At 41.9% G+C, this 27975-nt stretch overlaps 1 protein-coding gene across 1 annotated transcript; it reads left to right on the forward strand.

Annotated features, from left to right (window-relative positions):
- Positions 1-1716: 1716 nt before the first annotated feature.
- On the forward strand, positions 1717-27394 carry ZNF365 (zinc finger protein 365). Its single transcript, XM_019954198.2, has 5 exons — positions 1717-2459; positions 17522-17702; positions 23839-23876; positions 24608-24867; positions 25777-27394. The coding sequence occupies exons 1-4, from the start codon at positions 1717-1719 to the stop codon at positions 24861-24863; spliced, it is 1218 nt and encodes a 405-aa protein (XP_019809757.1). The 3' UTR covers positions 24864-24867; positions 25777-27394.
- The last annotated feature ends 581 nt before the right edge of the window (positions 27395-27975 follow it).

Here is a 27975-nt window from a genome sequence, read left to right on the forward strand (position 1 = left end):
AGCAGCTGCAGCAACAAGTCGGGTAAGTGGGCATCTGCGCCCGCGGCCCGGCCCAGGGGGCGCGGCAGAGGGGGCCGTCCGGGCTGGGCAGCAGGTCCCGTCCCGCACCACGGCGGGGAGCTGGGCATCTCGGCCCTCGCCTGCGGGCACTCGTGTGCGCACGTATCCACTCTGGCACCGGCGGGCTGGCACGCAGAGGAGCTGGGGTGGGGAGAGCCGGGACCCCTGAGGCACACTCATTTCCAGCCTGCCCCGCTTAAGGCAGAGGAAATTAGGGCTTGTCTGCCAACCCTGTGAACTGGGGCCCCCGCTGGGCCCTTGAAAGCTGGCGCACTCCCGGGGTGCATCAGCACGGGTTTCCCCATCCGGGGATGCCATTCCTTCCCCATTGCTCCCTGGAATTCTGGTACCCCTTCTTTCACGTCTGGCCTGCGTTTTCGGCCAGAGTTGGCCTCCTGTCCCCAGAACACGCGTGTTTAAACAGCTTGCTGTAGCACAGGAAGAGGTTCCCCTCTTTGGGGGCAGAGGCTTATTAACATGGAAGCTTTGTCTACTGTGTGGGGACCACTGGCACCTCTGTTTTCAAAGAGGTTGAGGGCCCAATAATAGTACTTTTTAGCCAAGACCCTTGGCTCCCTCCCTTTGGGGTCCCGTGCTTATTACTTACATTTAAGAAACCATTCCTGGAGGGACTAGATATGCCCTGCTGGCAGAATTGGGCTGCTAACAGTCATCTGTTGCTAGGGTTAAGAAAATAAATTTCTACGAGGAAATAAGAACTTCCCTTTACTAAGAGTTATGCTGTTACCTACATGGTTCAAACTTTGGCCACCCTAGAGGTCGTCATGTTAAAACAGGATCAGAGTCGAGACAAATCCATCCAGAACACTCTGTTTTAGTAAAACCTTATCTGTGGCCCCACTTAGTATTTTGATACATTGGGTTTCCAGATTTCAGTAAATCTGGAGTATTAGGGGAGCAGCATTATTACGATAACACTTTGATTTAAATCATCACAGCAATAATTTTAAAATTAAGGGCAGAAATCTCAGATTGAAAATTTTTCAGCTGATAGTGTGCTTAATGCCACTGCACTAGTTTGAGTGATACTTTTCCTATATTTGAGAAAGGTTGCTGAGTTTGCTGTCTTAGGACCTGTTTTGACAATTCATATGAGTTTCTCTCTCTCTCTCTTTTTTTTTTTTTTCATGTTTATCAGGGTCCTCAGTAAAATAGTGTGTGTTTTTGCAGTGACTGTACTAAATTCAGGAGGGCAGGAAAGTTGAATTCCGTGTGGGAATCTGACACTTCCTTTTGGCCTTGGATTAATTGCTTTGCCTCCTTGCTCCAGTTTCCTCATCTGTGAAAAGGGAGTGATAACCATCTTTTTTATCTTTAAGTAGGGGTTGGCAGACTTTTTCTGTAAAGACCAAGTAGAAAGTATTTTGAATTAGCCTGCTATAGGGCCTCCATCTCAACTATTCACCTCCATCCTTTAGCGCAAAGCAGCAGTAGACAATGTGGAAATGAGTGGAATGTTGTTGGATTTGGCTCGTGGATTATACGTTTTAATTTTAATTAGTTATTATATGTAAAAGTAATTTGGAATTTCAAAGCCTCTGTCCCCATGGAGATCAGCTCATTTCAGTAGTATTTTTTTAAACAGACATGCAAACTACTTGTTTTATTCTTCCCTGCCCAGGAACTTTTAGAGTAATGCAACAGAAGGCGTTTGAGGAAAGCAGATACCCCTGGCAGGAGTCCTTTGAGAATGTCGCTGTGTGCCTGCCCTTCCGTTGCCCGAGGTGTGGGGACCATACCAGATTTAGAAGCCTGTCCTCGTTGAGGGCCCATCTGGAATTTAGTCACAGCTACCAGGAGAGAACCCTCTTGACAAAATGCAGCCTCTTTCCATCCCTCAAAGACACAGACCTGGTCACTTCCTCCGAACCCCCGAAACAGGGAAAATTGCAGAGCTGTGGCAACATAGTAAAGCAGAAACCGAGCTATGTTAACTTGTATAGTATTTCGCACGAACACTCCAAGGACAGGAAGCCATTCGAGATGGTGGCAGAGAGGCCTGTGTCGTATGTGCAAACCTACACTACAGTAGACCTACGTGCAGACTCGCCGGATGCCCCGAGGGCCAGTCCAGGCCTTCCTGCCCCAGACACCAAAGCAGCTTTCGAGGCACATGTCAGAGAAAAGTTCAGTCGGATGGTCGAGGCTGTGGACAGGACCATAGAGAAGAGGATTGATAAACTCACCAAAGAACTGGCCCAGAAAACTGCTGAACTGTTGGAAGTTCGGGCGGCATTTGTGCAACTGACGCAGAAGAAGCAGGAAGTTCAGAGACGAGAGCGAGCCCTGAACAGACAGGTGGATGTGGCCGTGGAGATGATCGCAGCCCTGAGGCAACGCCTGACGGAATCCGAAGAGGAGCTTCTCAGGAAAGAAGAGTAAGTGGCGTTGAAAATGGATGCTAACCCCCTTGCTTTAGACACTTCCCACCCACTCCCAAGTTACACTCAAGTGTGAAGCATAGTTTGGTTTTAATTGCTTGCAGGTACCTTGCTGCAGTCTCCCATTGATATAGTTGAATGTGGGAGACTCAAGACTTTTAGTACAGTTTACCGTCTCTGCTATGGCCTCCAGCTCAGCAACCTGAAAGTTGAAATATTGTATTCCTTCTCACCTTAGAAACTGTAGACATTACAAATGTCTACTACAAGTGTCCTCTGTCCATGGTGGGATCCATTCCTGGTGTATGTGTGTGTGTGTGTGTGTGTGAGGGGAGTAGGGGGTGGGGGGATAGGGGTGTTGAGTTGAATGGGAAGGCAGAAAGGGAGTGCTGGGCACCCTGTCTTACTGACAACTCCATGTAATAAAATCAAGAACATGAGATGTTGTCTTATTCAAATGTAAAAATATAGTCTGCTGTTGCTGCTAAGTCGCTTCAGTCGTGTCCGACTCTGTGCGACCCCATAGATGGCAGCCTACCAAGCTCCCCCATCCCTGGGATTCTCCAGACAAGAACACTGGAGTGGGTTGCCATTTCCTTCTCCAATATGGTCTAAATATAAATAATTTTTGCTTCTTAGCCATTTTGTATTACCTGTCTGTGTTAATTAAATATTAGTAGCTGAGAATCTATTAATAATAATTTTTATTTCAAAGAAGCAGACATTAGGAAACCCAGAGGAAGCATCTGAGATTGCCATACTTTTATGATTTAAGTTTGAGAATTTTCTTTTTGTAAAATACTAGACTTAGTCATGCCTGCTTGCAGAGTTGACGCTGGTTTTTACAAATTACAGGTGATTGGAGAAGCTGTTAGTTTAAAAATTATCATACTTGGAAAAGCATTTCCTTATCAATAAGTATGGATTCATCTCAAACTAGAAAAGTATATGTAACAATGCAGTGTTATATCCCAAATGCAGAATGTTGGGTTTAATTTTAAGTGGAGGCTCAGAATTCATAGAACCAAAGGAAGTAAAAATTGATTGACTGAAACAGCCTAAAAGGAAGGTTTTCAAATAATTTGAGGTGTGCTATACAGATTGACTTAATTTCATGCTTTCTTTGTCCTCTGGCACTCTTCTATCTGGTGTTGTCTCTTAAAATGTAATAATTAAAGCTTCCTCCACTTGGTAAGAGGCTGAGAAATCCTATGTATTAAAGAGATCATCACTTGCTATTACTAAATGCTTACCGCCTGCCTGGAGAAAAAGCCTGCACTGCTCAACTAGATACTTTTTTTAAATCATGTGGTGAGGACAGATTTGAATCAGCCACTGATTTACTTTACTCCTATGGAAATGATCTCCTTTGAAAAATGTCTTGCTCTTGGCTCTTGGTATTTCCTGGTGGGAAGTTAGTGCCTTGACTTGCTGTAGCTCAAGGGTGAGTAACACTGCACCACTGAGGAAACGGCAGATGGCATTGCTTTATGTGCAGAGAAGAGCGTGGAGCTAAATTTGTGACATTTCTGTTTGGTGGAAGAGCAGTCAGTTTAAAAGGCAACCAAATTAATTGTGTGCATTTATTTATTTGTCATGTTTTATTTATTAAGTACACAAGTAATAAGGGAGATGGGCTTTGGGGTGGTGGTTGCCTGGAGCATGGGAAAACAATACGATGGTAGGGAGGAGCATATGGTTAGATCTGGGTGATTGTCGGAGAAGGCAATGGCACCCCACTCCAGTACTCCTGCCTGGAAAATCCCATGGGCAGAGGAGCCTGGAAGGCTGCAGTCCATGGGGTCACTGAGGGTTGGACCCGACTGAGCGACTTCACTTTCACTTTTCACTTTCTTTTTTTTTTTTTTTTAATTTTATTTTATTTTTAAACTTTACATAATTGTATTAGTTTTGCCAAATATCAAAACACTGGAGAAGGAAATGGCAACCCACTCCAGTGTTCTTGCCTGGAGAATCCCATGGACGGGGGAGCCTGGTGGGCTGCCGTCTATGGGGTCACACAGAGTCGGACATGACTGAAGTGACTTAGCAGCAGCAGGTTATTGTCAAGGATCTAACTTTCATTTTGTGTTCGAGGGTGCTTTATTATTAGAAAAATCACTGGTCAAATAACTTCAATAAAAGTGGGCCACGCATGAATCAGCAGTGATAATATGTTATATATGGTTAATCCAGTGCTGTTACCAGAGGACCAATTAGAAAACTAAATATATTCGTAAAAATAAGATTTAACAGGGCAAAATTGTATGTGTTAAAGTCCTCCCTCCTCTTCAGGTATCCCCCTCCCCATTCTCTGGTGACAGCCACTGTTTAGGTCAGTGGATATCCTTATGGACCTTTCCCGCATGCGTACAGTCATAGGTACTTTATGTGCACGTATAGAGTTACCGTCTTTTCCCAGTGGAATCATGACACATACTGTTCTAATCTGTTTGCTACTGAGGAGTACCTGGGTTTTGTTCCATTTTCCTGGTATTAAAAAGTAATGTCTCAGTTAATGTCCGTGTACATATATCTTTGTTCACATTTTGGGGTGTATACCTAAGGATAAATTATGAGTTGAGTTTTAGTATGACATTTTTGGACTACCAGGGGAAAAACAGCAGTGACAAAAACGGAACAAAAACCACTTTAAGTGAAAATGTAGTGAAACTGCCTTAAACTTTTAAACATAAGATAAACAAAGTCTTCATTTTGTTACGCATTCGTTTGGCCTGTCCCATTAATTTCTGTATTCATGCCTCAAATAATCACTCTTTCTGTACATAAAATAGGACTGAAAGAGTGTTCTTTCCAGGAAGGACAGTGGAGCCCTTGGTCTGAGAGAGCGACTGTAGCCAGCGGCCTCGGTGGCTAGAGCTAGCCCCACCCCCACCCCAGGGTGGGGAGCAGAGCAGGCCAGCTGTCCATTTGTCATGCCAGGGTGACTGACCAGATGAGCCTGGCTCAGCCACGCTCCTTCCCCCCTCACCACTCCCTCCCAGTGCTGTGGCTTCCACCAGAGAAAAGAGGTGACCTTTCAGGTACGGAAGGCCCTGCCTGCCCAACAAACACATCAGGAGCTGTGCTCTCCTGTTTGTTGTTGTTATTGTTTGTTCACTAAGTCTCCAACTCTCGCAACCTCATGGACTATAGCCTGCCAGGCTCCTCTGTCCATAGGATTTCCCAGCTCAGAATACTGGAGTAGGTTGCCATGTCCTCCTTCAGGGGATCTTCCCAACCCAGGGATCGAACCCACGTCTCCTCAGCTCTCAAGGCTCATTTGTGAGAAAAAGTAGGTTGTTACAGTCCCATTTGAAATTGACTTAAACTCCAGGGACCCTTTAAGATGCAGATGGTAGATTTGGTTTAAAACATAAGCAGACTTCTAGTATTTTGACATTTTCATGAGGTTCTCTTGATTATGGATTTCCCCCTCAACTTTAAAATCCTTTTTGGGACTTACCTGGTAGTCCAGTGGTTAAAACACCGGACTTCCACTGCACAGGGCACAATTCCATCTCTGGTCTGTGTTTGGGAACTAAGATCTCACAAGCCGTGCAGCATGGCTGAAGTAAAAAAAAAAAAAAAATCCTTTTCTTCATACTGAAATAAAAGACTTAAGGGCTGATTCTGCCTTGAGGCCATCTATAGGCTGAACCAGCTTGGATATAGAAGTCATCTATATGCTGTGTAAGAGATTCTTTGAATTGGCAGAGTTTTGTACTTCTGAGCGAGTCTCATTGTACCTCCACAGAGAGGTATCTCTGTTTTTGGAGTGCACATCCAAGAAAGAAACTGCCCACTGTTTTCAGTCTGTGCAATTTTACAAGTCTTATGCAAACAGATACTGTATTTACTTGTCCCAGAATATTTAGAGCTTGTAGGTAGCACTGTCCATGATCAGGTAAATCGACCCTGGCCAGCCTTGCAGTAGGGTATCCCTTAATTAGAAAGATAGACATGGATTGGATTGTAGCTGACTCCTGGCCGATTTGGTTACCTGGGGTTCAGAGGACATCAATGTAGTAGCAGTAATCCTAAATTTACTTGCATACTCAGGTGCTGGCAAGGTTGGAAAGCCCTGCCCGAGCACCTGTGATGTGCCCAGCGCTGTGCTAGGTGTGTGTGTGGTGTGGGGGCGGGGGGAACGCATAACATTCTTGGTCCTTTTCCCTAAGAAGCTTCCACACTACATAGGAAGAATAAGTCATACCCATGTTCAAACTCACTGCTTAAATACAAACCATGGTTTCAAGTTGATGAACATTAGAGAAAGGGTTTTCCCTTGTGTTGAGGCCGCACTGAAGAGTGAGGAGGAAAGGTGGGATTTGCACTGGTAGTCAGAGGACAGTGACATTGAAGGACATCAGAGAGGTGACTATTAGAGATGAACCCCGAGGGCACTGTGTACTTTCCGTTCTGGAAAGAAACCATGTTCATTTTACACATGTCAGAAATAACGCCTGAAACAGTAGAATGACAGGGACAAAAATTTAGTAACAAACCTGAAATGGGAACCCGAATTTCTTGTCTCTTTGCTGAGTGCCTTTTCCATTAATTCACTCAGCCAGACTTCTGAAAATGGGTTATTTGCCCAGAGCTTCAAGACTTAGGTAATACCAAATCTGGCCTGTTTTGGAGTGGGCTTACTTCTCTGCTGTGTTGAGAGGCCTGGCATGGTGACATCATTTAGCATCAGAAGTGTTGGGAAATGGGGAATGGCGGCATCATCAGTATAGTTATGATATGAAGCTTCTGGAACACCAGCTCAGGACTTCTAGCTTCCAACAAGGGCTGTGAACGTGGCCCTCTAGATGTTCATGCCCAGTCAGGGTGGAGTATGTGCCACTGCCAGCCTTGGATGGCAGTGAGGGGGACTCTTTGTAGTTCCATGTCGTTCCATACTCCTCCCTTGCAAGCTGCCATAGATATGACCTTCACTTTCTTCCTTCATCATTTGTCCTGTTCCCAGGCTGGTGTCAGCCAGAAGACAACTCTTTATTGAGTGCCTACTGAGTGCCAGGTACTGTTCTGGGTTCTGGTCATACAGTGATAACCAAAGGAGTCCAGTTCCTGCTTCTATGACAGGAGTAGATGAGCAGATAAGTCAGACATTAAACATCATGAGGGGTGTGTTAAAAGAGACATCCCAGGGGTGGCTTGAGCTAGGAATGTCCATTTAGGTTTCTATCCAGAGCTGGCTGTCGAATGCTGTCCTTTGAAAGACAAGTTTGACTTGGTAACTTCCTTTGCACAACTGAACCCACTTTCCCATCTTTGATCAACTAAAGCAGTGAGCGGGCAACTTGGTCTCCAGACTGACCCATAGCTAGGAAGCAGGCTTAGAAAATTCACGTTAGATGGAGAGTTCAGTGGAACAGCGAGGTGTCTGCTCCATGTTTTAATGCATTTATTTGAATGGAGTCCTCCCTATGCAGGCTGTGCTCCGTGCAGACTTACAGACTAATGTAGGAAAAAACAGGATGTCAAACATGCCCTCTTAGATCTCTGATAAAATTTGGAGACCCCCCCCCAAAATTTTCAAATTTTGTAAAAGAGATCCCACCTCTATTTCTGTAGTAGGTACCTTTGTTGTAGGTCACTTACTTGTTTTATGCCCCAGTACTTGTCTGGAAAAAGAGACAAAGAAACCTCAGAATCTTTTAGTCAGTTACAGATTTTTGACTAAAGATGGAGTTATTAATAACACATTTCATGCATTCAGCAGAAATTTGTGGAGCCCCTTATGTGTCTCTCTCATGTCCGTCCTCCCTTCCCCTTCCACCCTCTCTGTCTGGACTGAGGGGCTTAGGATGTGGTTTTGATCTATTTAGAGCAAATAAGAATAATTTGATTTTCTTCTTATTTTTTTTTTAAGTCCTTAATTAGAATTGTATTCTTTTTGGTGTGTTCCAGGAGGTCATGAAAGAAAGATGAGGCAAAGGGCTGACCCGAGTGGAAGTGTGATGTGGCTCCTGACGTGTAGCAGGTGTGGATTCCACCTTGTGGGCCCCTCCAGGGACACAGGAGCTGACCCCGAGCTCTGAGTGAGCAGCCAGGCTTCCAGCACTCGGAGGCGGTTGGCTCTAGTTTTAGGATTTGCCTCATGGGTGACATTACAGTCTGTCTGAGGTGCTCTGTGATCAATAGCTAGGCTATTTTTAACCAGGGGTATTTTTACCATTTCGTATACTCTGAAGAGGTTCATAAATCAGTAATGCAAAATGAAATTTAAATAACGGGGTAGAGCTTTGCCCTTGGGATGGAAGCTGTTAAAGTGTTGTTTAAGAATAGAAAAGAGGCATCAATTTTAGATCCCACCTCTATTTCTGTAGCAGGTACCTTTGTTGTAGGTCACTTGTTTTATGGCCCAATAATTGTCTGGCAAAAGAGACAAACAAACCTCAGAATCTTTTAGTCAGTTCAAGATTTTTGACTAAAGATGGAGTTATTAATAACACATTTCACGCATTCAGCAGAAGTTTGTGGAGACCCTGATGTGTTCTGGTGTCATGCTAGGGGCTGTGGGAGTCGCAGTGAAGAGGCAGGCCAGGACCCCGAAGTCCCTGGTTTTGTGGTTGATGGTGTCGATGGCACACTAGTCCCTGGAGTGTGGTGTGGCAGGCTACCAGGTTCTGCGGAAGAACACAGCAGATCGCCTCACCCACGTCTAGGGGCCGGCCTGTTGGGAGCCTGAGGCTAGAAGGATCATTAAGAGGGGGCTTGTGAAGGGACCCTGGTGGAGGGAACAGCGTGTGCAGAAGTAAGCATCTGGCTTGGAGGCTGAGGGGAGTGAACTAATGCTGGAGCAGAGAGGAGGTGATGTGCCTTGATAAGGCCCGAGGTGAACCGAAGGCTCACAGGATGGCCGTGAAAGCTGGAAATGGTTTGTTGACAGTAGATTACAGTGGGTGATATGATCAGTGTGCCGTCCCTCAGTAACAATGCACGGTTCACTGCCAGTGTAAAACCGCAGTGAACACCACGGAGCGTTCACATGCATTTCCCTCTGTCTCTCCACCTGCTTCTAGACAGTGTATCTTTGATTTTTCTGAAATTAACCTGTCTGTAACCTACTTCTGACGGAGAAGGCAATGGCACCCCACTCCAGTACTCTTGCCTGGAAAATCCCATGGATGGAGGAGCCTGGAAGGCTGCAGTCTATGGGGTCGCTGAGAGTTGGACACGACTGAGCGACTTCACTTTCACTTTTCATTTTCATGCATTGGAGAAGGCAATGGCAACCCACTCCAGTGTTCTTGCCTGGAGAATCCCAGGGACGGAGGAGCCGGGTGGGTTGCTGTCTATGGGGTCGCACAGAGTTGGACAGGACTAAAGTGACTTAGTAGTAGTAGTAGTAACCTACTTCTGAAGAAGTAACTGAAGGGATTCATTCTGTAATAAAATGAAGTATGACCTATGTTTTAGAGCTTATAGCTATCCTGCAAATGAATGAGTGCATGAGTGAACAGATATTTCTTTCTAAATAAAATTTTGTACTGAAGGGGCTTTTTCCCTTCATGCCTCCTTCTAGACTTTTTCTGTATACCTGTGCATCTCAGGATACTGACAGATTTCTAGGTCTGCAAATCATTCAGCATGATAACGAGCTTCAGGCCAGTTTCTTGTACTGTATACTGGTATCTTTTTCCTTTAGTATCAGATATTGCTTTAAATAAAAGTATTCTCCGCTGAAGCTTAAAACCTTGATTTCAATCATATTTAACCTTTAAAAAAAAATAAATAATAAGTCAAAAATAGGGCTGGAAGCAGCTTAGAATCAGTTAATTTTCCCAGAGCTGGTCTGCACCCACACCTGGGTTGAATTTCAGGTTTGCCCTTATCTTCTCATCTGCCTTCCACCTTTGCACTGTATTCTGAGTCAGTATTGAGAACTTAAAACCACACGTCTTTTACTCCGCTTTCTGATAGCATCATGTTGTTACTCTTTTTCTTAGTCACATTCAGCTTTGTAACTTCGTGTTTGTTTCTTTTAATGTCTGCGTCCCTACTCTGTGGGGAGTTTGCCTTACCACAGCTGGATCCAGCCCACCACCTGCTTTTGTGGAGCCCCTGTGCTAAGAATAGTTTGGTTTTTTTTTTTTTTGAATGCTTGAAAAAAATTCAAAAGGCAAATAATAATTCATGACATTTGAAAATTATATGAAATTCAAAATTCAGTGTCCATAAATGAAGTTTTATTGTTACACAGCCTCTGTGGCTCTTTTGTGCTAGGCAGACTTGAATACTTGCAACAGAGACCATATGAACTGCAGAGGTTAAAATATTTACTTCCTGGCCCTTTACAGAAAAAGTTGGCTGACCCTTGGGTTAGACAGTAAGCTTCATGAGGACGGCCACTGGTTCATAAGTGCTGTTGCACTAATCCCAAACCTGGTAGCATTCAGTAAATGTTTGCTGAGTTACTGAATAGTGGAGTAAATAAATTTAGGGATTCTGGCTGCACTGTACAGGGTTCTAGCCTGTGTTGTCCACCCTCATCTGAGTTCTGAGATTTAGGATCTCTGTGTATATGGTAGGGCTTCCCAGGTGGCGCTAGTAGTAAAGAACCCACCTGCCAATGCAGGAGACGTAAGAGATGCAGGGTCAGTCCCTCGATTGGGAAGGTCTGCTGGAGAAGGAAATGGTAACCCACTCCAGTACTCTTGCCTGGAGAATTCCAGTGGACATAAGAGCCTGGTGGGCTACAGTCCATAGGGTCGCAAAGAGTCAGACACGAGTGAAGTGACTTAGTGTGCACTGTACATGGTATTGCCAAATTCAGGCTTAAATTGAAGAAAGCAGGGAAAACCACTAGACCATTCAGGTATGACCTAAAACAAATCCTTAATGATTATACAGTGAAGTGAGAAGTAGATTTAAGGGACTAGATCTGATAGACAGAGTGCCTGATGAACTATGGACAGAGGTTTGTGACATTGTACAGGTGACAGGGATCAAGACCATCCCCAAGAAAAAGAAATGCAAAAAGGCAAAATGGTTGTTTGAGGAGGCCTTACAAATAGCTGTGAAAAGAAGAGAAGTGAAAAGCAAAGGAGAAAAGGAAAGATATAAGCATCTGAATGCAGAGTTCCAAAGAATAGCAAGGAGAGATAAGAAACCCTTCCTCAGTGATCAGTGCAGAGAAATAGAAGAAAATGATAGAATGGGAAAGACTAGAGATCTCTTCAAGAAAATTCGAGATAGCAAGAGAATATTTCATGCAAAGATGGGCTCAGTAAAGGACAGAAATGGTATGGACCTAACAGAAGCAGAGGATATTAAGAAGAGGTGGCAAGAACACAGAAGAACTGTACAAAAAAGATCTTCACGACCAAGATAATCACGATGGTGTGATCACTGACCTAGAGCCAGACATCCTGGAATGTGAAGTCAAGTGGGCCTTATGAAGCCTCACTACCAACAAAGCTAGTGGAGGTGATAGAATTCCAGTTGAGCTATTTCAAATCCTAAAAGATAATGCTGTGAAAGTGTTGCACTCAATATGCCAGCAAATTTGGAAAACTCAGCAGTGGCCACAGGACTGGGAAAGGTCAGTTTTCATTCCAATCGCAAAGAAAGGCAATGCCAAAGAATGCTCAAACTACCACACAATTGCACTCATCTCATACACTAGTAAAGTAATGCTCAAAATTCTCCAAGCCAGGCTTCAACAATATGTGAACCATGAACTTCCAGATGTTCAAGCTGGTTTTAGAAAAGGAAGAGAACAGAGATCATATTGCCAACATCTGCTGCATCATGGAAAAAGCAAGAGAGTTCCAGAAAAACATCTATGTCTGCTTTATTGACTATGCCAAAGCCTTTGACTATGTGGATCACAATAAACTGTGGAAAATTCTGAATACCAGACCACCTGACCTGCCTCTTGAGAAATCTGTATGCAGGTCAGGAAGCAACAGTTAGAGCTGGACATGGATCAACGAACTAGTTCCAAATAGGAAAAGGAGTACGTCAAGGCTGTATATTGTCACCCTGCTTATTTAAATTCTATGCAGAGTACATCATGAGAAACGCTGGGCTGGATGAAGCACAAGCTGGAATCAAGATTGCTGGGAGAAATAACCTCAGATATGCAGATGACACCACCCTTATGGCAGAAAGTGAAGAACTAAAGAGCCTCTTGATGATAGTGAAAGAGGAGGTTGAAAAAGTTGGCTTAAAGCTCAACATTCAGAAAACAAAAATCATGGCATCCAGTCCCATCACTTCATGGCAAATAGATGGATAAACAGTGGAAACAGTGAGACTTTATTTTGGGGGGCTCCAAAATCACTGCAGATGATGACTGCAGCCATGAAATAAAAAGACTGTTACTCCTTGGGAGAAAAGTTATGACCAACCTGGACAGCATATTAAAAAGCAGACACATTACTTTGCCAAGAAAGGTGCATCTAGTCAAAGCAATGGTTTTTCCAGTAGTCATGTATGGATGTGAGAGTTGGGCTATAAAGAAAGCTGAGCACCGAAGAATTGATGCTTTTGAACTGTGGTGTTGGAGAAGACTCTTGAGAGTCCCTTGGACTGCATGGAGATCCAACCAGTCAATCCTAAAGGAAATCCGTCCTGAATATTCATTGGAAGGACTGATGTTGAAGCTGAAACTCCAATACTTTGGCCACATGATGCAAAGAGCTGAGTCTTTTGAAAAGACCCTGATGCTGGGAAAGTTTGAAGGTAGGAGGAGAAGGGGATGACTGAGGATGAGATGGTTGGATGGTATCACTGACTCAATGAACAGGAGTTTGAGTAAACTCCGGGAGTTGGTGATGGACAGGGAGGCCTGGCATTCTTCAGTCCATGGGGTCGCAAAGAGTCGGATATGACTGAGCGACTGAACTGAACTGAACTGTACATGGTATGGCAGCAGTTCTCAAACTCTTTGGCTTTAGTTCCGCCTACACTCCTAAAAAATCTGAGGACCCCAAGAAACTTTTCTCTGTGGAGGTTTTATCTATCAAGGTTTACTATATTAAAAATTAAAATTTAGTGAAGTAAAAAGGATAGTTATTAATTCATATAAAAATAACAATATTAAATCCATTACTTAACACAATGAAAATATTTCAAAAAAGAACAATTTTCCCAAAAACAATTTAGTGAAAAGAATGGTTTTGTTTTCGAAATTTTGGAAATACTTTTAATGTCTGGCTTAACAGGAGGCAGCTGAACTTCCTTAGTTCTGCCTTTAATCTGTTGCAAATTTGTTGTTTTGGTTGAAGTAGCTGAAGGAAATCTAGTCTCACACAGATAGGTAGTAGGAAAGTGGAGAGGTACGTTAATAGCCTTTTAGAGAATGGTGGCTATTCTGCTCTGATACTGTGCCAAAGCTTGACAATTGGTAGTTTCTCAAAGGTTAATTGCAGTGTGGAATCTGAAACCACACCAGTGAACAAACATTTCCTCCTCCCCTCCATTGAAATCCATTGGTCTGCCTTGCACTTTGAATGGATATTTTACTGTTAGGAGTATAATTATTTTAAAAAGCACAAATGCAAAGTAGTTAAAGCTCTTTCTCTTTCATTCAGGAAGTTCACAAGATTCCTTGGGGAAATAGGTGTTTCTGGATATTGTTAATCCAGACTGAACAGGATGTGAAAAGGGGGATGTGAATATGTGCACACATATTATTCCACTGTTAATCACCAGCTTTTATTCCTGTTTTTATCTAATACAGATACCCAAACACAGTCTCAGTATGATGAACTTCTCCAGCCCTTTTCTCGTGTAACTTCTCTTTTAGAATTAAATCATCACTGTTTTTTTTTTTTTTTTCCTTAGTTGATGTGAAACATCCATAAACTGAAATTAGGTTAGTATTGATGCCAGGTTGTTTGGAAAAAAGGGTATTAATGTCTTAGCTTTAGGGCACAAGATAATTGGATGAGGGAGGTTAGAAAAAGATGCTTCTTTTTTACAACATGACATAACACTATATAATCAACTAGTGGCATTAATGTTTTAAAAACTTTTATATGAAATAAAAAAGTTTCATATGGAACCAGTTATAAAACATCACATGATGTAAAAATACAGCCGCAATCATAAGCTGCAGTGCATTCAGATTTGTTTTCTTGCTTTTGAGATGTTGATCCTGTGGGATTAAGCTGTCAAATACTGATGTCTTATACTCTAAACTGTATAGCCTGAGAGCCCAAGAATAGTAAATATGCGCAAGAAAAAAAAAAAAAGACTGGAAAAAGTACACCAGAATCTTGACAGTAGTGACCTCTGGGTTATGGGACTATGGGTCACATTTTTTTTCTTCTTTGTCCTTTTTAAACATTGATTACGATAAATATTTATTGAGTATTATGTGTCATGTATTGAATGATGGAGTTACAGTGAAAAGGTGATTGAGCTTCTGCTCAGTTGGGTCTTCCATAGATCACTTTTTATATTTCTCATAATAAATGTGAAATACTTCTGTAATGAGATAAATATAGTAAATATTTAAACCAAAATAAACTGAAAAAATACACTGGCTCTTTTTTCTACGTTTTTGGTTTTGGTGGGCAAGAGGGTTGTGGGTTTCTGGTTGTTTCTCCTTTAAGTACCAGTGTGGAGATGCTTCAAGAGTCAGTTATCCTGAATATCACTCTCTTTCTAGAGGACTCTTTATTACGGGCTTGATTCCACATAAATTGAAGCCGTGATTTTGGAAAGAGGAAGGAGTAGCCATTTCCTGGGCTTTGTTTTTGGTGGTGCTTTTGAGCCGTATGAAGATGTTCCATCCAAAGGTTCTCTACTATAACTAAGGACCATGACAGGGCTGCATGTGACACCTGGATGGACCCTCACTGTTTTGCTGCTGGTTAGGGGTTTTGTGACTCACCTAGGAGGCAGAGCAAAGGCAGATGACAGCAGAACTTGAAAATTGGCGTCTCTCTGTGGCTTGAACAGCTTTGAAAGTGTACATCTTATATTCAGGGCTCATGGGAAACATCTGGAAATAGAATTGGAACTTAATTACAAAAGAGAACTTTCCAAAAGGACTCTTACTTCTTATATGTGAATACTTCTTAGCTACTGAAAGATAATGGAATTCTTATGGGCTCTGAGTTTATATTTGATCTGGATAGGAAACTAGAACAAGTTTGATGAGTAGTTTTTTGGAGTGAATCATTGTTAGAACCAGTCTTTTTTCTGTTTGTATAAATATATAATTGTGAAAGTTTTGCAGAGATGCTTGACTCTGTAGGAAGTGTCAGAAACTTTTCAGTATGGCAAAATATAATGTAATATATTTGTGAGAGAAAAATCATTACTAATTGTAAAAGTGGCCACCTGACTAGTTGTACAGAATAAAGGAGTTGGAAGTCACCACCAACTTCCTGAGCTGAACATCCATGAAGTTGTACTCTCAAGAAATTATGGAGCTTAGCAGAAAATAAAAATCAAGTAGAGGCCGAGAAGATTCAGAGAAGGAATAGAATTTAATTGACTATCTAGAACAAATGCCTGAGGTTAGATTTAAAAAAAAAATAGGATTTGTTCATCTAAAATGAAAGAGGTTTAGGGGACAATGATCAGATTCTTTAGAATCTTGGTTCTGCATGAGTAGAACATGGCCAGAAAAATGAGGGACCACTCCTTGAAGGTTGAGAGTTCAAAGACACATAAATATTGTATCCAACAGGTAATGAAATTATTGAAGTCATTTGCTCCAATGGGTGTGACAAAACATACAAAGAGGATGGCCAGAAAGATCATGATTTGTTATTGCGTGAGGCAAATCAAATAAGAGAATTGTGATACTGTGTACCTACTGTTGGTGCCGACTAGTGTGTGTGTGTATTTGTAGAGATGTTTGTGAGGACGATTACCAAATGTAAATGGTGATGGTCTTGGGATAATGGGATTTTAGGTGATATTTTCCTTATATATTTAATGTGTTCGAATTTTTAATAAACAACTTATTTAGTTGTAACTCAGGGAAGTATTATTTTCATACTTGCATTAGAAATAAGATATAAAGTAGTAATACAGTTATTAAAATTTTTCTGGATTTGTGAATCACAATGAATTATGTAGATGAAGGTATTTTGCTCAACTTTTTAGGGAGGGGCAGCCTGCAGGTTGCTTCTCCTATGTCAGCTATAGTAGCTTCCTCAACATACCTTGGATCTGCTCAAGATGGCAGTTCTTGGACTGTTTTATTCTTAGCTCAAAATATACTATCAGACATAGACTATGTTATATGTTCTGGTGCTCAGTGTGGCATCTTGCTTCCATACTTCCCTACCTGTAGTCTTTTCTTCCCTAATAGCCAGACTTTTAAAATACAGGACAGAACTTTTCTCAGAAGCGGCCAGTGGTTTCCCGTCTCATAATAAAATCTGGAGTCCTCATGCTGACCTGGGAGACCCTACCTGGTCCCGGCCTCAGCTGATCCGCCCTTCCCCGCTCTGCTCTGTACCTGAGACCATTCTGCATGTTCCCGCCAAGGACCCGGCTTGCTCTTCCCAGCTGTCTTCACGGCTGTGCTTGCTTCCTGGTGTCCATTCAAATGCTGCCCCATCCAAAAGGTGGATGTCTTTGCTGTCTACAGTATCACTTACTCCTTTCCTTCCTCTGTCAGTCTTTGTCCCCTTACACCCAGTTTCCATTTCCTCCTTAGCACTAATCACCAACTGACACATATGTTTATTTTATAGTGACTATCTTCTACTAAAATGTAACCTCTCAATGCAATCACTAAAATGTAATTTTATGTCTTTTATCATGGCTATGGCCATACCACGTAGGGCAGTGCCTGACACATAGTAGGCTCTCAGTAAATATGAGTTGAATGAATGAATTCACAACCCACTCCAGTATTCTTGCTGAAAAAATCCCATAGACAGGGGGGCCTGACGGGCTGTGGTCCATGGGGTCGCAAAGAGTCAGACACAGCTGAAGTGACTGAGCACAACACACACGGCCATACTACATAGGGCGGTGCCTGACAGGGTAGGCTCTCGGTAAATATTCACTGAATGAATGAATTCCTGTCTCAGTTCTCCATTTTGTGTTCTGACATTTTTGCCTTGCAGAGAGGTGGTTACGTTCAACCATTTCCTGGAAACAGCAGCTGAGAAGGAGGTTCAAGGAAAAGCTCGGCTGCAGGACTTCATAGAGAATCTGCTGCACCGGGTCGAGCTAGCGGAAAAGCAGCTGGAGTACTACCACAGCCGGCAGGGGGCCGGCCCCTGCGGGGACCCCCGAGAGCACGCGGTGAGTCCTGCAGGCCCGGCGTGAGGGTTGTGATGCGACAGGTGGGGTCAAGGACAGAAGAAAAGGGTGCTGAGGAATGACTTGCAGGAATTTCCTAGGCATCATTTGAAAGCATGGCCCCAGCCACACCTGTGTCGCGGAAGTGAACAGGTGAGTCTAGGACACTTGGGAGTAAGTGAGACCCTGGATGCCTGGTCTCCAGTTCTTCACCTCCAACTCCACACCAGGCTGAGGTGGTAGAAATACGTTTATGTTGCAGCGTAACAGTTTGAAGTATCCAAAGAAATCATCTGTCCCAATCATGTGTCAGGTGGATAGGAAGTTATTAGTATTATCCTGTTTTTGAGCTCATCAAGGAATCGTCTGAAAACTTTCATGCTTCTTAGTTAGCGAAAGATTTAATCACTTTTTCCCCCCTTAATAGGAAGGAAAACACTTGTTGGTATTCTCTCTAGGTGAAAGATTCTTTAAATAGATTTTTAAAAAGACTAAGCAAAATTCCCAAATGGTATTCTATAATAGGATTTTGCATATGATTTTATATATGGTTGCAGGGACTTAAACCCCCAGAGCCCAAATGAGAACCCTGAGTATAGATGAAGGTCCAACTCTCATAAGTGGCTTGATCAAGGTTGCCTGGACTCTTTGGAGGGTGGGTGGGAGGTGGGTGGTTTACAAATAAGCACACTTCAGATGAGGGATGTGGGTGGTCACATTTACCGCCCATACAGTTTCCTTGATGGTATAAACAACAAAGCCAAAGAATGGATTTTTGAAAACCTAAAGTGGTTTATTTATAACATTTTCATTATCAATTGAATTCTATTTATGCTTACCATCTTCTCAGAAGATTTAAAAAGATTCTTTTACTAACCCTGAAATGAGGAAAAGATTAGTAAGGTGTCTGTTGGTTGATTGAAAAATTTAGGCTGAGCAGTCTGGAAGCCAAGATTTAATAGGAAACATGATTAAATAAACAAAGAAGGAATGAAATGAAAGGCAGGTGGATAAAGAAGGAAGACCAGAGGGAGAGACACAGATAGCAGGAAAGTACAGAGACAAGGAGGAAGGGAAGAAATGAAGACTTACACAGTGCTTACTGTAGTAACGTTTACTCAGCCTTACAGCTGTGCAGTTGTGCAAGCCCCTGTGCAAGCAACTGTGCAAGCGGTTGAGAACAAAGTAGATTGGAAGGAAGTCAGTGTGTTATGCCTATGAGCTTTCCGTAACTGTCATCAAAACAGTTTTAGCTACCTGACGTATTTGTTATTTTCTGGGTGGGTGTCTGTGGTCTCCTGAGAAGGAAGCCTTATTCCCCTCCTTGGTTCCCTAGTCACCTCCTTGGGAAACTACAAGTCCAGTCATAGACAGAGGGACACTCTGAGCTCTTCCCTGCCTCTTCCTTCCACTTTGCCCTCTCTCAGGAGTGAGGTGTGGCATGAGATCATGGAGACCAGATGTGAGGTGAGCCCACCTGGCTTCTAGATCATTCCCACCCTGCTTCTGACTGGGTGAGACAGTTTGTCTTCCTGGGCCCATCATTCTTCTCTAAAATGAAGTAGTTGGACTAGATGCTCTATAAGGCTTTAAACTTCTCAGATTCTCTGATCATCACCTGACTTTGGTGGTTAGGAGTTCTAAAATTAAAATGTAGCCATAATATTTTCAGTACTTAGGCTTATAAGTAACGCAGAGCTACGAAATGTATAAATTTTTATTGTACAAAATTAAGAAGTTCTTAAAGAAAGAGAAAAATAATAGAAGGCAAGGAGAGAGAAAGGAAGCCCATTAGTTCTTGCCTTTATTTGTATTTCTGTGTTCACTTCCTCTGCTCACTTTACTTTTCCAGCTTGGAAACTGAACACCTTTTAAAAGACATAGCCAATCATTAGTTCTTACCTGCTTTATCATATAATCAAAAGTCAAACAGCTCCCAGCTCTTGTAGTCAAATGTATAGATATAAAATTATATGTGTGTGTGCTGCTGCTAAGTCACTTCAGTCGTGTCCAACTCTGTGTGACCCCATAGACGGCAGCCCACCAGGCTCCCCTGTCCCTGGGATTCTCCAGGCAAGAACACTGGAGTGGGTTGCCAGTTCCCTCTCCAATGCATGAAAGTGAAAAGTGAAAGTGAAGTCGCTTAGTCGTGTCCAACTCTTAGCGACCCCATGGACTGCAGCCTACCAGGCTCCTCCGTCCATGGGATTTTCCAGGCAAGAATACTGGAGTGGTGTGCCATTGCCTTCTCCTATACGTGTGTGTAGGTACACATAATGTATATATGCACACATGTACACATAAATATATGTATATATGTATACATGTACATACAAATATGGTAGGACATGTAATAGTAAATATTTATGTTTTTGTTCTTTATGTCCCAAACATGACACCATCTGCCTTTTTCAGATTTAATCCACATAGGAAAGAATTTAATTCAAGTCAAATAAAATACAGTTGAGACTGAGTGGGAATTTAGAAATGAGAGATGTCTGTAAGCAGGGCATGATCAGGCTGTAGCGAGGTAAGCTGACTTTTGGAGGGAGGACACATCGCCCTGAGAGGTGTCAAGGATGAGATGTTTGATTTCTGAAAGAATGGGCAGATGTGGTTTTCCCTGTTTTCACGTATAGTCCTCTCAACTCTACTTTGGGCCATAATGTGCCATGTTATGAGACAGTCTACGAATCCTAAAATCATTTTTCCTTTTAACTTAGTCTATTTTACATAATAAAATACATTTACCATGTCTTTGATGTAATCTAACTACTCAGTCTGGCCATGGAAGAACTTGGACGCTTTTAGCAGGATAAGCCATGGGTCATATCTGTAGTAACCTGTTTGGTTCAGCTTAGAGAAGGTGCAGGCCTCTGGAGCCTCAGCTGTGCCTGGGAGAGCTTCTTGCCCGGGTGCACCCCAGGATGGAGCAGAAATTTCAACTCCCGGCACCTAAACTCCCTCCTCCAGAACCGTGGGTAATGCCATCCCCAGCCTGGCCGGCTCTCCCCATTTCCACCAAGGCTGCTCTGCAGAAACAACACTGCCTCTTCCTCTCCCTTCTTCCCTGCCTCCCTCCCTCCCTCTCTCCTCCTCCCTCTTTTTCTCATTACCCCTCCAGAGAGTAATGACATCTTTAGATTGATGTGTACCTCTATTCTTTCTAGCTTTAAGATTCTTTTGTGCACTAGAAAAATTTCCTTCCCCCTCACAATTAGCGCCTTTTCTGAAATAATGTTTCGGCATTAATCCCCTTGAGCATTTATGTTCTTTTTCACCTGGCTGATTTCTAAAAATGCAATGTGCTTACTCAGATAATTTGTCTGTATGCTCTGAAACATGCTGTCGAATTAGACACAAAGTGACCTAATATACCATCTGCCAGAATTACTCACAGACCTGCTCAAATAGAAGGTCATGAAATAGCTTGGATAATCTTATTTTAAGCATTGCATTTATTTCCTGCAGGTTGCTAAATTAGTGCTAGCAGTAATTCATTTACCGTATTTATTGGGGACGCAGCGCTTACTGGGTGCTGATGAAACTGCTGTGAACGAGATCGATGAGGTCCCTGGTCTCAGGGAGGAGGGACACACAATAAGCAAACACATAAGGAAGATAATTCCGTATAGTGAATAACTACTATGAAGAAAAAAGTAAGATGACACGTTTGAGATGGTCACTTTAGCTTTAGCAAAAGGCTTTCGAGAAAAGCCCTGCTGAGAAGGCAGCATTTGCACTGTGACCTAAATGGCAAGGAGGCAGTTCTGGAAAATTTGGAAGTGGAGCATTCTAGGCAGAGAAATAGAAAGTGCAGCTGCCTCAGGAGGGAATAAGCTTGGCACATTTGAGTGGCGGGAGATAAGTTGGAAAGGCAGGAGGGGTCCAGATCAGGCAGGAGCTTCTTGGTCGTATAAGGAGTGTGGATCTGTTCCATCACACGTAGGGAAAAACCATTGGAAGGTTTTAAGTAGGAGATGATCTATGTTTTAGCAGAACCACTGTGCCGCTCTGGAGGAACTGATGGAGGGATGCAAGAATAAGACATGGGTTATGTTGTGGCTGGTGAGAGGGGACAGCAGCTCAGATAGAGCCAAAGTAGAAATAAAAGGTATAGGGTATGTTCTTGGAGGAGAATTAACAGGACCAATTGGCCTGGATGAAGGATTAGATTTAGCTGGTGAGGGAAACTGAGGAGTCAAGAACAAATTCATGGTTTTGGCCTAAAAAGTTGGGTATATACAGAGAGGAAAGTTGGAGGAGGGCTAGGTTTCCAGTTTCCCAAAAGCTGTCATATCCTGAGACACCATGTTTGTGCTTTAGAAGTACTTAGATTGGCTCTCAGTACAAGGTTATTTATATTTTTTTCAACCAGAAATGTTGACCAGGGCCTCTCTTGATACCTATTGTCATACCCTTCTCTCCCTAAATAAAAAGACAGAGTAGTTGGACCAGGAAAAAATGGAGGTAGGTGGATTGACTGAGTGGGAAGAGCGTTTCCATCTGCCTACAGCTGTGGATCCAGAAGGAACACTGGCCTCTTGTGTTCACAGGGAGGAGAGCAGAGGAAATTCGTTATCACAGGCACCACCTCTACCCACAAACCTCATAATCCGTCAGATCACTGTTGGCCTTTTCCCCAGTAAGGGAACATGTGTGTGTGTGTATGTGTGGGCATGCGCAAACGCATGTGCATGCACGCACACACACACACACACACACACACACACACACACTTTTGAATAAAATTCCAAAGGGAATTATGTACCCATATGCAGCAAATCATCACATTATGTGTTTACATACACACATAAAGTTGAAAACATTTTGTTATATCTCTATAACAATGATTTTTTTAAGTGGGGAAGTATTTAAAGGAAGAAAAACCCTGTAAGTTTTTACAGTTTATAGAGACACTGAATCCATTCAAGGAGCCCAACTGATTGGAGCAGGGAGTATGGGCGGACTGGAGGAAAGAGAGTAGAAATGCTGATGCCTCCAGAGTTCCCAGAAGCTGCCAGTCTGGTGTTTGCTGGGGCCTTCTTTGTATATTACAAGACCTCAGGACCCTCATGCAAGGAAGGTGCCTTTTGCTGTTCAAATTTACTAATCCCATGCCAAACCCAGCCAGCGTGGACAGGGTTGGCAATAATGTGACATTCAATTGTGTCCCAAGGCAGAAGGCAGGAATTCTATCTCACCTTCTTGGCCACCAAGAAGTCTGTTTAAGAACCCTTTCTGATTTGCTGCTGTCTACGGCTTAAGCTGCATACAGAAAACTTGGAGGAAGATCCTGTTCTGTCAGGCTTGGCTTTTTGGGTGACTTGAGTGTAGCAGGGGTGGATGTTGGCCATCCTGGGCCAGGATGGCCTTTTCTCCACATTCTCTTTGTCACCCTCTTCTTCTGTCAATCTGCCTGTTAATGTGACAGCACTTCTTTTAGTTGAAGGCTGCATGCGGGAGGTTGGGAACTGAAGCTTGGGAATACACTGAAAATACACTTGCCTATAAAGTGTTTGGTGACATCTGGAACACAAAATGATAATTATCAATTTATTCTGCAAATGGTATTCTGAGCCCAGCCACAAAAGTGCATGCAGATATTTCAATGAGAGTGGAAAATTATCTCAATGATAGATGGCCTCAGGACAGTTGTGGAGTTGGGTTTTTGTGTGCTCTCATTTTAGAAATGATGTATTTTAGGCAATAAATAAATTTGTGCCAATTTTCCCTTTAGTTGATACACTGTGACCAGTCATAGCTGTGTAAATTAGCTGCAAATACAGCTTGAATCAATCGAGAAATAATGGCACATCATTCCAGTTTTTAAAAACATGTTTCGTCAAATGTTGTTCTCTTGAGGGGCTGTTTAACTTTTTGAAATTTTTGAGATCTGCTGATACTGGCTTCTTGGAATTCTCAGAACAGGGAGCCACAGAGGCTTCCTGAGTAAGCAGAGCTGAGCACGAACTGTTCTTGTTCACTGCAGTGATGGATGGTGCCATGGGCTGTGCTCCTGATAACAGTCACTGGCTTCCTTAATGGGAATACAGTTTATCAAAAACATAAGGAGGAGTTTTATAAAACCAAACCCAACCTTTAAGTGAAAGTAATATTTTGTCTTGTTTTCCTTCAGCTTACAGATATCTCCTCAAATAGGAAGCCCAAATACCTGTATGTATATCTTTTTATACTTAGACCATTTGATTAATGTTTGCATGACATGCCTTCCTGTTACACTTTTTATGGTATCTATAATATAAATGTATTTGAGAGCTTCAGGTGAAAATTTACCTGCTTATTTACCTTTCTAAAAATGTGGATGTGACTTTTATGCTAATGGTCTATGAGTATATGGCAGTATGATAGTACTACAGGAGTCTTTTTAAAGTATTGTGTAATAGAACTTTCTCGTATTGTGCTATCGTGTAGTCATAGTAACCCTATAGTGCTATTAATGTAGTGTGCACACTGATATATATATATATATTTTATACATAAATTTATACTGTGAATCATATACTTTATGATAGCTGTACTACAGATTTGTTTGAATCCCCTAGAAGTCACTTAAATAGTCAAAAGGTTTAGGTTCTGGTCTCATCTTCTCCATAGACCGCTGTTTGTTACCCTCGATAGTCATTTAGGTTTTCTATGCCTCAGGTTCTATCACTGGTAAATAAGACTAGTAATATCTCCCTGGGAATTTAGTATCATGAAATCATTTTCATGAAGGCCATCGTATCAATGTGGAAGGAAAAGTATCAGTATACAATATATTACTTGTTTTACTGGAGCATTACTGCCACCTTAGCACGTAGAAGTGATTGTGCCATGAGTAGTTTTTATTCTATTAAAGACTTAAATCTTTCTGCTTATCTACCTACTCCCACAATCATCTGTAGAAGCCGAGGGCACCTGCATTCTGTGTATAACCACCCTGATCTCAAGACCCATTTCCATCCAAAGGGAAGGATGAAAAAAGCCAAGGATGACAGAGCCAGCGTGCAGCCCGCTAAGTCCCTGCATGAGCAGACCGAGTCGCCAAGAGAACTCTGCAGACCAGCAAAGAAAGGGGAGCCTCTGGGGTTTGGCCGGAAAGGCAACATCAGACCCAAAATGGCCAAAAAAAAGCCGACAGCCATCGTGAACATCATCTAAAACGGTGGGTGGTTCTGGACCACAGCACTGGGCTTTGGGAATTGTGTTCTAGGGGCATCAGTAGTGTCCTTTTGGACATACTGCATTATAAAACATATTTCATGTCAATGTGGGCATTGACCTGGATTAACCAGAATTTAACAAATGGGAATCTTGGTGAACCAGGCTTTTTTACAAGTCCCTTTTGGAAGCAGGAGGCAGATTACAGAATTGTTTTTAAAATAATGAAATCAGTCTTATTCCAAAGTTTTAGTAAAATGAAGCTAGCTCCAGCTCTTAAAATAATTGGCCCAGTAAAATTCTATGAAATAAAAATATTTTTGTTTTTAACCTCACTGTCAGTTAATTTGGGAGCCTCCAAAATAAAGCTTCTTGTTTCCCTGAAAATTCTGGTTAATTGAGATTCCAGTTTTTGGGTTGCTTCAAGAACTCATCCCATTAGACTTCAGTTGTCATCTCGACAGACTGTTTTCCAGTTTGTTCGATTCAGGTTTTTTGTTTCTCTGGATGCATGTTCATTCTTATTTTGGTGCCTCTCTGCTTTCTTCCTTGGCTGAGTATTCTGCACTCTAAGACTGTGCTGCCAGCCTCTATCTTAATAGCTGCTTATACTGCTGAGGTTGGGGAGGACAGTAAAACCCTTATGCTCAGCACCCGTCGGCAGTTCAGGGTCAGAAAGGTTAGATACCAGTGGACTACACAGTTAGTGCATTGCGAGCCACCCAGGAGACACCACAGATGTTACTCAGCTCTTTCCTAAGACCTGCTCCCCCGGGTGGTGGCGGGGAGAGGTGGTTTATTAGCAGCCTCTCTGTCAGCTATAGGCATGACTTTCTCCTTGCTGGCCTGACTTTTCCATCTCTTGCTGCTTCTGTGCCATTTTATGACTAAAACACACGTTCTTACCTTTCAGCCGAGTACCTGATGTATTTGTTGTATATGGCTTTCTAAAGTGATTTCCGAAATAAACAGTGCATGTGGGATCCAGAATCTGAAATCATCCTCCCCTCTCTGCCTCCCTAAAATGGCCTTTGTTTCCATAAAGAACCATCTGTCATGAACCTCCTGCTTTATAGTTTTCTTCAAGAATAAATTTCTGTGTTAGTTTTTAAAATTTAGCAATATCATCAGGTCTCCCGCAGAGTTTATAAGTGCTGACATTCCTTTGGAAACAAGAACAGTTATGTCCACAACTATATACATATAATATATATATAACAAATACAAAATGTATATGTCAAGTATATTAATAATTTATTTTTAAATACTCATGAAAAAGGTGTATGTTTGTGGTGGGTGATTTTTAAACTATATATGTTCATGTAAATTGAATTCTCTGATTTTAGAAATTAAAGCTTAACCTAATTAACATTAGTAGGATTATGATTGTTACTGCAATAAGCATCAGATTAGCAGTGCATTAAAAATAGGTAACAAAACAATTACGTAAAATGCCAGTAAATTGAAAAGTGTAATTTATATAAATACTTTGAGCCTATCATAGTGAAAATGTTGATTTTTGAATCTTCACTTGACTTTCAACTCATGGGGATAGGCCCTTCACGTGGTGTATAGGCAGCTATCAAGTGGTAAAAAACATTGCTGTGAATATCACTGTTAGGATGACACGGTAAAAACTGTAATGTTAAAATAACTGTTTATTTGGAGAATTAACCTCTTCCAAGGTTATTTATTATTGATGTTTATTCCATGATTGCACTTACCTTTTACATACTAAAAATTTGACTGGTTTGTTGTATTGCATGCTCTTTGTCCCATAATGTGTGTGTGTAATGACAGTAGTTTGCTTTTAAAGGTAGTATAAGCCAGATTTTTTTCCCATTTTATTTAATGTAACTTACGTTTTCAGTTTTCATTTAATATGCCTTGAGGGCATGACAGCTCTCTCTGACAGTGGTACCCAGTGATCTTCAGAAAGCACCGTAATGCCCTATCTACTCTGTGTACATTATACAAGACAAATGATTTTAAGGTTTATTATATTAAACTTTTTTTAAGTTGCAACTAAATTCTGATCCTTATATAAGGAAATGCATTATGTATATTGTGCTTCCTTAGAGACATAAATTTGGTTTTGAAACATGCGAGCCATCTCATTCTAAGGGATATCCCATTTACCTGCCATGGCCTGAGCCTTGTGCCATGTCCCACTTGGGTGTTATTTTTAAATGCATTCTTTGTGCTCATGGGTAGTCAACCTCAGAGTTGGTCTTTTTCAGAAATCACCAAAGTTTTCTAGGAAAACATGTTACAGTTTAAACTGAAGAATGGATCTAATTTTATTATTTGTTTTGTAAGGAGGAAGTCTTTGTTTCAACCTGCTTTCATTCTCTTTTCCCAAAACTAGGTTACAGATTCTTAACTGAAAAGTTCAGACTACTTAGACACTGTTTTCCGGTATTCTGCAGGGTCATTTTGTTGTATGGAAGTTGGAATATTTGTTCCTGGATTTTAAATAAAGGTTTTTAGATTATAAAATATTATAATAATAAAACTATATTTATGACTAATGTGTTGGTATGTTTTGTCTAGCTGAAATGTTTCTGGGGAGCCAAGCTGGTTCTTCATGAATAAGCTGTTCATTGTACATATACACACCATGATCTTGTACCTGTAAGTTTTCTTAAGAGCTTAGCTGGATCATTTTTGTTTATCACAATGCCTCTATCCAAAGGTTCTTTTTACATATGTTCACACTGAGAAGTCCTCATTAAAAGCTCATTTGGCACTTTTCTCCCATCTTCCTCCACAACCATGAGTAACTTTCCTACAATGTATTTTTAAACTTGTCAGCTCTTAGCAAAAACCATGAACAGATTTCACAGTGTGTATCTCAGATGGTATGTGCTATACATCCTAGTCATTATAAGGCTCAGAAAGTGATCAGGATAGTTAACCGAGTTGTGTCACAAGTAGAACTACTCAGCCATGGTCTTTTAAGAACCATGGAATTAGGAAAATGCAGGGGATTCTGTTTGTTCAGGAGCTGTTAGAGCCGTTAGGGAGATGACTCGGTCTGTTCTTATGCTTACTTGTGTTGAAATTAATGGGTTCACCAGGTTATAATGCTCCTGAGAAATAACTGTGACAT

Source organism: Bos indicus, chromosome 28 (assembly GCF_029378745.1).
Source record: "Bos indicus isolate NIAB-ARS_2022 breed Sahiwal x Tharparkar chromosome 28, NIAB-ARS_B.indTharparkar_mat_pri_1.0, whole genome shotgun sequence".
Lineage (NCBI taxonomy): Eukaryota > Metazoa > Chordata > Mammalia > Artiodactyla > Bovidae > Bos > Bos indicus.